The following is a 13030-nucleotide window of genomic DNA, read 5'->3' on the forward strand; positions in this document are numbered from 1 at the left end:
CGATTTCTCACGGCGGCTTAGGCCGGCACAAGTTCACGTGATTTCGTGTGATGGGAGCGCAACAGTATAGATTGTTTCAACATAGCGTAAAATTCTTGCGTCAGCGGGTGACGTAACGCTATCGTACGCGGCATAGCACGGCGTGAATAAGTTTTGTTAGAACAGTGGCACCGAGTGGAAGCCTAATGCGAATGGAAACAGCTGCGACATCACCTAGATTTAAGGTTCGCTACGAGCAAGCAAATCAAATACGCATCAAACATCAACTTCATCACACGCTGTATCCGTATTATTTGCACAGTAACGACGTCGCTAGCATAGACCAGCTCATAAAAATTTAGGTTGTGACACCATATATGCAAAAACTGGGAATCCGTTGCCTCTGTGATTTGGCAGTGCGCGTGGCTAAAGCCCCTTCATCGACGTGCTTGCGGCTTGGCGATAAACGTCATAGACGGGGCCTTGCGCGTGGTTTATAACTTGTGGCGCAAAATCTGGAATCCCACACGCAGCTCCTCTTAAGCTTAAATCGCCTAAATATCAGAAACTAATGTTCGAAAAATTGGCCAATTGTCCCTAATATTTCGCTCAAAGCATCATGATACAAATATAAAGCAAATACATGCATCATTTGAGATAGAATGGGCTGAAGCGGGCAGGACGGCGACGTGATAGATCCGAAGCAGATGGTAGTCAATTTTATAGAAGCCCCTATTTTCTTCCGAACCGGACACCCCGTCCGTAAACAGTGTATGCTGGGAAAAGCCCCAGCGTCGCTTACGTACTGGGCATGCGCAGTTGTGTCTCGAGCAACGCTGACGCTAAGTAGCTACGTTGGCTGTAATACGCTATACTAAATCTTCCTGGTAATGTCGCCTCTGCTGTCACATGCGTACTTTTCCGAACGCCAACCAAAGCGCTGCCGCGGATCCACCGGCACCAGCAGAGCATGTGATTCTCCCTCAGAACTGCGGTTTCCGGGGTCACCGACCATGACAGCGCGCATTCTTGCAAATCATCCTCCGAGATTAATGTTTTCCAACCCGAAATTAAACCAACGTTTAACGCATGCCTCAGTGCGTACACATGACCCGAACTACGAGTGTAAAAAATTTCCGCTGAAAATATTTCAATATGCTATCACAGAGACAATTTTTTTAAAGTTATTTGACTACTCACGCGCATTCTCGTGGCTCCCGCTGAGCTTTAATAAAAATTTTGTTGTGACACTCTTCATTACATGATCAATGTTGAAGAACAAAGCACGTTTTTTCACGTGCTAACGCAAATCCTGCAAAGTAATTTTAAATCTCATATAGTGATTAGTTTTCTTACGATGAGGGTAAGAAAACGATGAGGGTAATTACTTGGTAATCATGGTAATCTTGGTAATCGTAATTACTTGAGGGTAATCATCTTACAATGAGAGTAACTAGAGGCGCCGAGGCGTCTCTATGTAGTAAAAGGTTCATTATGCTAACTGGCTTCTTCATCGATATTACGATCTTTAAATGTCGTCGGCATTTTGTTTGAGATGTGTGCGTACCTATACAACGCTTCAAAGCCGTACACGTAGTAATTCTGCCACGCCGTTTCTTTCGTTTCTCTAAATGGATCGATAATGCAATTAGCCAAACTGATATTTTACCGCAACGCCCCTAGATAATTTCCACACGTGTATAGCGTGCACACGCATAACAACATACACATCACTTCATCACTGCACTGTCCTCGCGCATGGCCTGAAATTTTCATAAACTCACAATTTTTTTAATCGATGTGGACAGTTCCGAATTCTATTGAAGTGTTCATTTATGTGTCCATGGACACGTACGCAATAAGCTTTCTACTTTGGTGCACAATGAAGATAAACGACACATAAAGAGCTCATGAGCAAATTATACATAACAAAATACACATAACTTAGAAGAATAACTTTACAGTAATTTTTTTAAGCACAGAGTTATCAGATGTTTCACTTTGAATGTTAACCTTCTGTTTTCAAGTATTCTTAATCACATTTACTGCTTGGCTGCAAAAAAAAGGTAACAAATCACTTTTCTACGCTCTACTATTTTACACTCTAAGTTCTACGCTCTACTATCTAGGTTATTATCAAATAATAGTTTGTCACCAAATGTATGTGCAAAAGGATTCCTACTGCATTTTGTTCTTTCAAAACTACTTTTTTTAGTCACAACTCCGAAATGCGAAAGGATATGACGTGGTCTTACCCGAAGAACTTTCCATACTTACGATACCGCTCACTGTCAATTGCGTGGACGGCCTGTAAGGTAAGCAAAATTCGAGGATATTAAAACTTGAAATTGGCATCATAATACCTCTTTGTTCATTACATATTACGGCAAGGCTTCATGCCAACATCTGAACCGGCTTCGTTTCCGGCGCGAATCGCGTAGTCGTACGCTTGTCAATAAACGCGAGGTGTATTTGCATAAACATGGGAAACAAGATTGTCATTTCTACCCTGCAATTCCCTGCAACGTAAAGCTCTCAGTGGTTGTATATCGACAAAACTGAGTGCTATAAACTATGACTGAGCTTTAGCGGTGCCTGTCCCTCAACGAAGCCAAGAGCACGAGGCACATATTAGAATTTAAAAGCTGCTAATACATAGATGGCAACGCCATGACTAAGGACCACATGAATATTGCAACTATTTGCACATTTCATATAGTGGATTTTGTTTTAACCTTAAGATGAATAGCACATATTATGTTGGGACCATGCATTACAGGACGACCGAGGCAGGTCCTATTAACAGCACGTTTATTCGTTACTTTTGGATTCGAGGTAAAATCAGCGCTCAACCTTCATCCAATTATTGTACATCATCTTGCACCGCATTTTTTGCATTTAGGCCCAAATACCATTGTGGCGGCTTTCTCATCTTGTGTACTTAATAATACATCGTGTGGACTAAGCGAATTTCAAAGTCAACTTCAATAGAGTGGCTACATGAGTGACAAACTAGATGGTAAAAAGCCTTGCTTGCGTTTTTCAATTAAATATGACGTGTTGAAACAAGATTCTCACATCCATTGTGACTTACTTTGTAGAAAAGCTCCAACGTAGGACCGAATATGAGGGAAAATGGCTCCGACGCAATGTTTTGGTTTTTCCAGTAGTTGCGATTCCGAGAAGCATATCTGTAAAAGAATTCAATAAATACATCCACGTGAAAATATTTCATAAATGCGCCTCCTCGTACAGTCCACCTTTCCGTAACCAACTTTGAGTAAAACTGATTTTTTTTTTATTCTACGACAAAACGTTTTCTTGCACATAGTAATTGAGAAGTTATAAGAACACAATCAAAAACTTAGAAAATTTTTTTCGCCTACTGTATCACGCGTGAAATATTGCTCGGATGGTACTAAATTTAGGAGCTATTCCGGTGCCCTGCTATACAAAATGTGTCTCTAATGGAAAAGGCTTGAAAAAAAAGAGCTCCTACAAAAGAATAATAATTTAACAAGGTCGAAGAATAATTTCGAGGTTAAGAGATTTAGTTCACATCAAATGTTCCAGTTTGTACGAACTTCTTGCTCTGATGTTCTGCAGTTTTCCTTGTGCGCGGAACTCAACCTTTAAGTGCCGAGGTTTATACGTGGATAGTTGCACGGATCATGGCTATAGCGTAAGAACGCAGAAAAAGAATACTGAGAGATCGCAACAAGCGTGGCATCTAGCTCAATGGCCCCCTGCTTGCGTAGGAACGACCTGACGCCAAAATCAATCCGGGGCCCCGTTTCAGGATTTCAAGCGAACAATTTAATATTAATATTTTAAGGACTTGATCCTGCATAATGTTCTTGTAAAGCAGAAAGTCGGTATTAAAGTTTGTGTCGATTTACTGTGCTAAGTTCATCGTAACTAGCAAAAAAGAAAAGTACCTGGGGTTCAAAGTGGCTTGAACCTAGTTATACGAGTGAAAGCTCTGTTAAGCACGGTCAGACCCGGTTTTGCTTCTTTCAATATTCTATTGCACATCAAAGGCTTTATCACCATCTTGCTGTGGCTTGACTAAGGTAAATACTGATTTATGGCCTGTTAAGTAGTTACTTGCAGTTAGAACTTGGGTTACTGTAATATTCAGACTCATCCTTGCGACTGCGGCGATAAGTGGATGCCATAGAGGGAGGAAAAGAACTGAGGAAAGGCCCTTCCCCCTCCACGCGCTAGGAGAAAAGGGTGGAAGAAGTGACGTGTAAGGTTCTCCCCTTGTTGTTTTGCTGTAGCGGCCATGCTTTCGGGCCACAATGGTGGCTTTTGTTATGGATCTGTGCGCTCACACGTGTTTCCCCGTAGGTTTCGTACCGTGGTAAAGGCGTCGTGTGGGCAGGTTTACGATAGTTTCCGTGTTTTGTTAGGCTGTGGTATCTGTACCGTGCTCTTCCGGATGTTGCTGTGCCAGGTAGGACAGGAGGAACTAAATCTCGTGAAATGAACACGCATGCAACGGTGTACGCAATGTACCGCGCCACGGCAATGGCAACAGAAAGAAATATCCGCGGGAAATTTAGCTCTCTTCGGCGGAATTATGCTAACGTGCCATCGCAGGCCGAAACCGATGCGTTTCAGAATCTGTACAATGAACTCCTTGCAGGTTAGTGATCCCTGTTGTTGAGAACGCATGGTGCTTTTGCATGAAGTAGATGGTAGCTGGCCCATGCCGTCGTCCAACTTATCCACGCTGAGGACGTTGTTGAATGGAGAGACTTGTTCTCATCGAGAACGAGGAATATGGGATTTATTTACAGTATGTACATGAGAACGTTACATTTCATCAGTCTAGCATGACTGAAAGAGAATGCACAGCGAAGAGCCGACAACGGCTGCTTATAAACACTCTGTCCTTCCTAGATCCTTAGATGAGGGAGAACGGCCGTTCAACCTTCGACCGATGGGAGCGTCCAAAGTCGTCGTCGTCGACCCGCCTTTGAGGGGGCGGGTTTACACACACCCTTCCGCACAGGTTTCGCTGACCACACTGAGGTGAGAGGGTTCCCGCAGACAATGGTCTTGTCCTGAGCAGACGCCTCTTGGTCCCAGTGTTGACCCCGCAGTCAGTGGCCTGTCCATTGAATGGCGACTTCTAATGCCCGTGAGACGGCGCCGCAAACTATTTATTCAAGGAGTTCCCCCGCTCCAGTTAAACCGTGAAGGCGACGGCAACTGAACAAACAATACCTGGTCCGCTCACTGCGCCTAGACATCGCGGCGTCGCTCACTTGCGGACGCGGCGCAATTGTGGTCCTTACAAAGCGAGTCACCGCAGTAGACATCGTGCGCCGTTTGGTTGGGCGACTGTCGCTTCCCCGAAGATCGCCAGCCTCCACAGGTCGAATGTAACAGCGACACGTAGAACGTTCGTAATAAGTTGAGAAATAAAGTTGCTTTGATTGATTGATTGATTGATTGATTGATTGATTGATTGATTGATTGATTGATTGATTGATTGATTGATTGATTGATTGATTGATTGATTGAAGGCCTGTAAGCATGCATGATCCTGGTTTTAGAACTTCGTGTTCAGCAACAACTTCCCTTTGTGCATATTAAAACACATGTTGCTCAACAGTTGCTTGTTTCTCACAGTGCTGGCTACAGCACTAATTCTTTTAATCAGAACGCGTTCGAGGTTCGTACACACCTGCAAAGGCGTACGAGAATACATGTACTGATAGAGCCTTACGCAGAATATGTGCATTTTGCTGCCCTAGGCACCGTGCGCCGGCCAGTCAACGCTTCATCCGGGAAGATTGGAAAGAAGCGGCTCTTTTAACTTAAGGAACGAATCCTCCCTACCACATGCGTATCTTATTTGTGCGTGCAAAAAGCGCAGGGAAGTGAAGCTTAGCGAATGCGCTGCAAGAGTGAGCAAGGCTCCACAGAACGTACGCCTGCGGATGCATCAAACGGTTGTTCCATGGTCGCACGTAGGCCAGGTATACGCGCGTACTGTTTTGCACCATGGTGGTGGTGGTGGTGATAAACATTATTGAAAGGGGGAAGGGTAAAGACGGACGTGGCTGAGGGTTAGGGCTCAAGTAAGGCCCTGGGCCTGCTTGGCCTTTTCCGCCCAGTCCACCAGTTCAAGTTGTCGGTCGACGTCCCCGGAACTGAGCCAGGCTGTCCAGTCAGTCTCGCTGCTGACGGGGGGATGAGAGAACGGGAGCGAGGTGCATTCCCACATTATGTGTGTGAGTGTTCCTGTTTCTGAACAGAGCCTACATTTGTCGCTTTCCCTGCCCCCTGTGATTTTGTTAATGTATTTTGGGTGTGGGTATGTACTTGTCTGAAGTCGCCGAAACGCGACCGCTTGCGTTTTGTCGAGTTGCTTGGCCGGTGGTGGCAGCGGCTATCACAAGAATTTGGTTCCGTGAAGCTTCATTTACCGCGGGAAAAAGGCACCGCAGGCAGTCAGTGTCAGGCGGTCAGAACGAATTGTCGTTCTGCCTTCTCGCCGGCGCGCTGTGGTAGTGATGTGCGCTCACCTGAAATTTGTTCACTGAAACGCGAGAATTCCTCGAGCCACAGGGAAAATACATGTTTGTGCGCATAAACTCCAGATAGATCGCGTATGGGTCGGTCTGTCGTACGTGTCTCCAATCTATTCTTGCAGTGCAGTGAGAATGCGTACATTTTTTTTTTCGTATCGCCGACGTCTAGCTCACAAGTCCGTCTCACAAGTCGGCTCACAAGAGCCCCAGGAAGTCCAAGCACAGAAAAGAAAGTATAAGGGAGCGATAAAGTCGATTTTTTAATAAAACAAGCATGAACTGAGCTGCGGCCGGTACCTTGGGTTGGTGAGAACAGTTGGCTGGGCTCGTAAATCACGTTTATTTTCATGAAAACCGGCAAAAGCAGCTGATTCGACCTCACACCCCACTTTGCAAAGTTCATTATGAAGTTTAATCAACATGACTTTGGCAACGGTGATCCAATGAGACATGGCGATTATATCCTTTTGTTTGGTATTGCTGCGGCGGGCGCGCGTCTGAGCAGTCCGGCTGCGTGCAACGCGGTGTGGTTTCGTGAAAAATGTAAACAGGAGAAGAGAACCACCCGACATGATGGCGGAGCAATGCCAACTTCCAACTTCACTTAGCTTCAGAAAGAGTGACGTCAGAGCCCGTCCTCAATTTTTTCCTTCCTCCATGGTCGACGCGCTCACACCAGCGTGTGCTTCATCCATTGCGAGAGTGAGCGAACAAGCACCGGTGAACTAGCACTTAAGCCCTCGCCTAGTCACATGGTACTCAGCGGCTCGAGCGAGCGCAGCCTCACACCTTCACATTTGCGCTCCGGCTGATGAAGATCAAACGCGCGCCGAGATTGGCTTTGGGAATTGTACTTTGAGGGGAAGAGCTATCGCTTTTAAAAAAGGCAACTATGAATTTCACCACAGCTCTACGTAATCATGTTACTTCTGTAATAATGATCATCGTTCAACAGCTCCGGACGTCCAGGGCACGCTGTAATGTGAGCGCTGCAATCGTAGATATTACGAAGTTTGTGGCTGTCAGCTGTTGAGAAACGATTGTAATTGCCTGATATGAGGCAAAACAAACAGGTAACTGGCAGCCGGCACTAGTATGGACGTTGTGGCTCATGGAAGAATTCAGCTACTTGATGCGAACTGGCACGTCTTAATTTTTTGTTTCTTGAAGATATCGTACTACACAATTTAGCGGGGATGAACTTCTTCCCAACCCCCTAACTGCTTCCTCTTGTTGAAAGTTCGTTTTTTGGCATTCTAATATTGATCAGGCGAGATGAGCACCTGCAACAATTCCGCAAGGGGGACACTGAAAGCGTTATGATCAAAACTAAACAACAAAAATCGAACGTTGCCGAATCTTAGAAACCGAAATGGCAACAAATCACTCACCTGTACATTCAATCATTTGCTCTTAATTTTAAACTGTGACACGACTACTTTGGTAAAAGGTTGTGAATGGCAATATATTAGGCTGTCAAAATGCTTACTGCTGACCTCCAAAACGACCGGACCCCAAAAAGAATTATTATTTCCTGACAATCCTTGAAAAGTCTTAATGATCAAGACATTTGTCCGGACTCGCGCGCATATAGAACTAATCCAATTTACTCGGTTGTTGCGTCGGTCAGATTAGTTTAAATATCGCGCTACTCAGTGGGTATCATTTTCTTCACTATTAAACACGAAATAAACGTAAGTACTTACATGTAGAAAAGGACGCAGACGGTCGCTGCGAGTATAAGCCATTCCGGTAATCCCAGGAACAACGCCATGCTGTACTATTGGTACTCCAGTATCGAAGACCCAGAGAGAAACGAAGGGGAGCGTTCCCAGCTTCCTGCGCTCACCGCTTTGTGTTCATAAAGGCACACGGTTTTGACAAACGCGCAAAGATAATATCCGCTTTAGCTCCAAGCCCATGTCGTGGCGCTTATGCGTAAATACTGGATGCCGCAGCACTATCCAGGAGCTGTAGCGATGTCAACATCACAGCCGGAGAATGCTCGCGGCCCGCTGTGTACACACAACGCCCGATACGGCAGCTGAGAGAGAGAGAGAGAGAGAGAGAGAGAGAGAGGGGGGGGGTATCCCGAGCCAACGAGAGTAGCACGTAATGCGCCAACGGCTAGCTGTCAAGGTCGCCTCCAGACCGTAGCGCAGGCATCGGCACGTGCGTTGAGCTACGGGAGAGAACGAACACCCGTCGTCGACTTTCAGGGCCCGTTGGGGCTCCGGGCCCTGAAAGTAAATAAATAAATAGGAAGTATATGGAACAAGAGTTTTGCGAAAGAGACAACTGATAAATTATAATCACAAAAAATAAATAATAATACAAGGCCAATAAGATTGTTCTACTAGTAATAATAATCAGAGGTGTACAAAAAGAGAATACGAATCACAAGCACACAAAAATGGAAGGTAATCTGGTTCATAGAAAGCACACGCGCCATTATTGTATAAGGAATCAGAAAACAACACAACACGTGAACTTAAAAGGAAAAGGCAAATCACCCCAATAAATATAGGAACAATAGCCATAAACATACGGATGTTACACAGAACCCAAGAATATTTTGTAATGCAATTTGTAGTGTAAGAAAAAAGAAAGGGAGGGGGGGGGGCAGGCGGGACATGACACAAGAAAGGTTTATGCACTTTCAATCATGATCAGTAGTTTCTGAAATTCATTTATGTCGGTGACGGTTCCGATGTCTGATGGCATTATTCCACACGGTTATTATGCGTGGTATGAACGACCTGGCCTGAGTCAGTGTGCGACACGTGTAGCGTTCGGTTTTAAAAGGATGATCACGGCGGGGAAAGGTGGCAGGGGCTGGCCTGAAGAAGTCCTCGCGAAGTGATGCGTGATGGTAGAACTTATGAAGAAGTGATAAGCGAGCGATTTTGCGGCGACATGATGTCAGTATTCTCATTGCCAAGTCTGAACTAGAGTCTTCAGCTTCAGGTATCTTCAGTAACTGCATCGCGTCGAAGAAATTCTTCTTTCTTTCTTTTTTTGCGGAACCCCTGTCCGCATAGTGTTGATCCCGGATACATGACCTGCCACGTTTTAATAAGAGACGTACAGGCCTTTGGCTTGGGCCGCGTGTTTCAATAGTCATGCATGTCAAAGCATTCCCTTCAATTCAACCGCTGCGTTCGGTAGCGATAACCTAAGAAAATGTTCATACAGCACGAGATAGCCCCATGGCCCGGGAAACTTTCCGAAGTGTATGTTGCCCTGACTTGAGGCGACTGCTTCGCTTAACTCGTAACCTTCGTGACCCGCTTGTGGAAATGGTGAGCATTACATACTTTCACTGTTCCTCGCCGAACCATTCTCAAGCGCCCGTCAAAGCTGTTCTAAACTGCACGGTTATTTCAATCTAGTACAGGTTCGGCTGCAAGGTTTTGACTTACTGTACCGTGCCTAAACATTCTGCTCTGGAAAGCTTGGACCGTCAGCTCTAACGCACTGTCATGTACGATCATATTTTTGCCGCAGAATCCGGGGTGGCCAAGGCCGTTTTCGCCACAAACGCGGTCTTGCTACGCACATCAATCAAACGTTATGAAAGCGCTTAATGTTGCCCTTAGGAAATGCTTAAATGGCGATAGGAGTATTTTCAGCCTTTTTCTCTAGCCGAAAAATTGAGTGCTGCAAATAACAAAAGTAGATTTGTTGGAATAGCAAAATTTTTCAATTGAGAAAGTACGAATACTAAACAGAAACAAATTTTGAATACAGAATATGTCTAATTCATGAACAAAGTGAAATACAAAAGTTCTGTGCAATCTGTTTGGCAGTAAATTACTTATTTACGTTATTTCATACATCTGAGGGCGTAAACAACTGGATGACAGGTCAACCGAGAAGCTTGTAAATGAGAAACAGAGAATTGTTGATCGTATCTGGTACAGCCTTACAAGGACCGCAATGGAATATGAAATAACATCCTGTGAACAGATGCGCTTCGTCGAGTGCAACGATCGTTCATGAAGCGAAGTCCAATAACTACTACTGCAGTGCCCATCGTTTCGAGGAACTCAAGAATTATTAGATTGAACAAGTAATAAAATGTTTTTCGTATATCGGGATATCAAACTTGTAAGCTGTGAAAGGCGAAGAATGCTCATTGAAAACTGGAAACTATCGCGCAGAAGTGATCCCCTTCACGTGTTCCCTGAGAAAAGGCTTCGTCGAAGCAGCATTCGCGCATCTGCGACCGTAGAATAATTCAGAAGAGTATACGCTTGCATCAGCCTTTCTTCCGTAGGCTACAACAAGGATACGCACAACATGCCTTCTTAGGGTATTCGAACGGAACAAATATTGCAGAAACATATATGCGAAAACTTCGAATAGGGAATTCTCGAATATTCAAATTTTTCAACATTCTCCCACTTTCTAGAGGAAAGCCTTTCTGCCACGCACTTTCCGAATGAAGGCCCTCTCTTTCCTAACGTAATGTGTTTACTTTAGGATGATTTTGGGTGACTTTTAGAGCTGAAAACAACTACAAGTTTGTGCAACCCAGGAGAACGAAATAAAGGTTTTATCATCAAATGAAGGCGTCGCACTATAGTCGGCGTCGCACCCGCGGCGCAGGGCATGGCAACGGTCGTTGCAACTTCCCCCCACGCCGAGCGCAAAACGACGCTTCAACTGCCGGACGAGCACGCTTCGTTGGTCGCGTATGTCTGCGGATCAACCTCCAACGCTCGCTTGGCTGCGGCGAAGGTCGCGAACGAGAACGCGCTGAAAGCGCAGCAGAGAGTGAGAAGAGAAAGGAGGAGAGAAGGAAGGAAGGAAGCCAACAGGGAAGGAAAACGGAGGACGCGTGCGATGAACGGAACTCTCCAGTCCGGTCGTGATGCTGGCGGTCTTTCGCAAATGGTGCAACTCGCGAGCAACCACGTACGCAGCTTGCTTATTTTTTTTTAATAGGGAGTGCACCCACACCTGGTGCGCTTTGTTACTGCGCTTTTACTCCGTTGTACTCGCTCGCTGTTTGCGCAGCACTCGTATTGTGCTATCGTAAAAAGTTAGCGCGGACGTCGCCAGCCTGTTTTATATGTTTAATTTGAACTTAAACCAGGCAGACAAAGGAGAATAGCGGCGGGCAGGGCTTGTAGCATTGTTTGTAAGGTCCGTGTCAGGAGGAATAAGAAATATATGTTCCACGTAGTTTGCCTTATGATTTATTCCTACTGCGCTGTTTCTTCTGGAGAGAGGAGGAGGGGCTATTCCTTTTCCTTGTGCTCCTCCCTTCCGCTAAGATGAGCCTGAAGTTCAGCGCCTGTACTGTCCTGTCCTTCTCCTTTGTGTTCGTTCTTATTCGCTGGACCCTTGCACCCGCCAACATAAACCAACTTGGGCAGAAAACAACGTTACTAAAGTTCTCGCATTGACATCAAACCAACATTTTTTTTTTATGTAACATGTGCGCAGAGTGCGCCACATTTGTGCACTCTAACCAAAGCTTTTGCCAACGGGATGCCTTTGAATGGTTAAACCGGTTAAGCATTCTCTATATCTTTTGGTGTCAATGTTACTTACGACACAGGAGTAACCGGCCATGAATAAGGCCATGACCCGAATCAAGCGAAAGTGCTGTCTTCACTCAGATGTTTAGAGAGGCGCTGTCATTGCTAAAATTTGGGTGACGGTTGAGTCCTGCACAAGTGGCCTTGAGGCGCCTGGTAACAAGACACAGTGACACAGCACCTGCTCTCGCAAGAGTCAGCACCGAGACATCGTCGAGACATAAGGCAATTGAACGCTCGAAAGATTCGCACGCCGGCGGCCCGGAAAGTAGACCAACCGCAAAGCGCACGCTTGTGCAGCTGCATGGGTGACTGAGAGGGGTTGCATGTTACTCCAACGATTCGGTCATCTGAGCAGATTACGTCCTTATATAGGTAAGGGTCTGTCGTGTCACGTGAGGACTTCCGTCAGAAAGAACTGACGTGTGTCGCGTCTATTGGATCTGGTGCTCCACTTATTCTTTCTTTCTTTTTCATGAACGTCACCTTCGCGGTCGAAATCTTGATGCCGATAGCACGGTAAAAAGACGCAGATTGTCCCAATGTTATAAAGACTAGCAGATCTCGCCGCATTGTGAATGCGTGATTTGGATTGAAGAGGTGGAGCGGCGTTTTCGGTTCCCCAGATGTGCCCCGCTCTATTTAGGAAAAAGAGAGCAGAGGGAGAAAATGAAGAGGAGGAGCTGACTCTTTGTGGAGGCTCGGGCGCAAACTGCATGAGTGAAGTTTGCCGATGCCTCGGTCAGACGGTATACCTGCCTCTGGATCCCCGTAGAGAAATCGGACCACATTTCTTTGAAGTGAATCCAAAGGAGCAGGAGCTAAATACGTTAGAATTTCAGAAGCACATCACACACAGCAGCGCTGTACATCTTTGTGGGTATGGCCAAACGAAGCACAGATAAAACGCCTTTGGAATTTGGCGTTTAGATTACGTTAACAAAGAGCGGCTTT

At 45.6% G+C, this 13030-nt stretch overlaps 1 protein-coding gene across 2 annotated transcripts in view; it reads right to left on the minus strand.

Annotated features, from left to right (window-relative positions):
• Positions 1–13030, minus strand: part of LOC142582555 (cytochrome P450 3A24-like) — a 71802-nt gene that overhangs the window by 21059 nt on the left and 37713 nt on the right. Inside the window, exons 1-3 of one of the 2 annotated variants that reach the window (XM_075692405.1) lie at positions 8234–8525; positions 3074–3170; positions 2235–2287 (exon numbers count right to left, since the gene is read on the minus strand). The exons of the other annotated variant lie outside the window; for it this stretch is intronic. Coding sequence (XP_075548520.1) covers positions 2235–2287; positions 3074–3170; positions 8234–8301 — 218 coding nt within the window. The 5' untranslated portion in view covers positions 8302–8525. Of the gene's footprint in view, positions 1–2234; positions 2288–3073; positions 3171–8233; positions 8526–13030 lie in introns of those variants that run through there. 2 annotated transcript variants of the gene reach the window in all.

The sequence above is a fragment of the Dermacentor variabilis genome, chromosome 5 (genome assembly GCF_050947875.1).
Source record: "Dermacentor variabilis isolate Ectoservices chromosome 5, ASM5094787v1, whole genome shotgun sequence".
Taxonomy (NCBI): Eukaryota; Metazoa; Arthropoda; class Arachnida; order Ixodida; family Ixodidae; genus Dermacentor; species Dermacentor variabilis.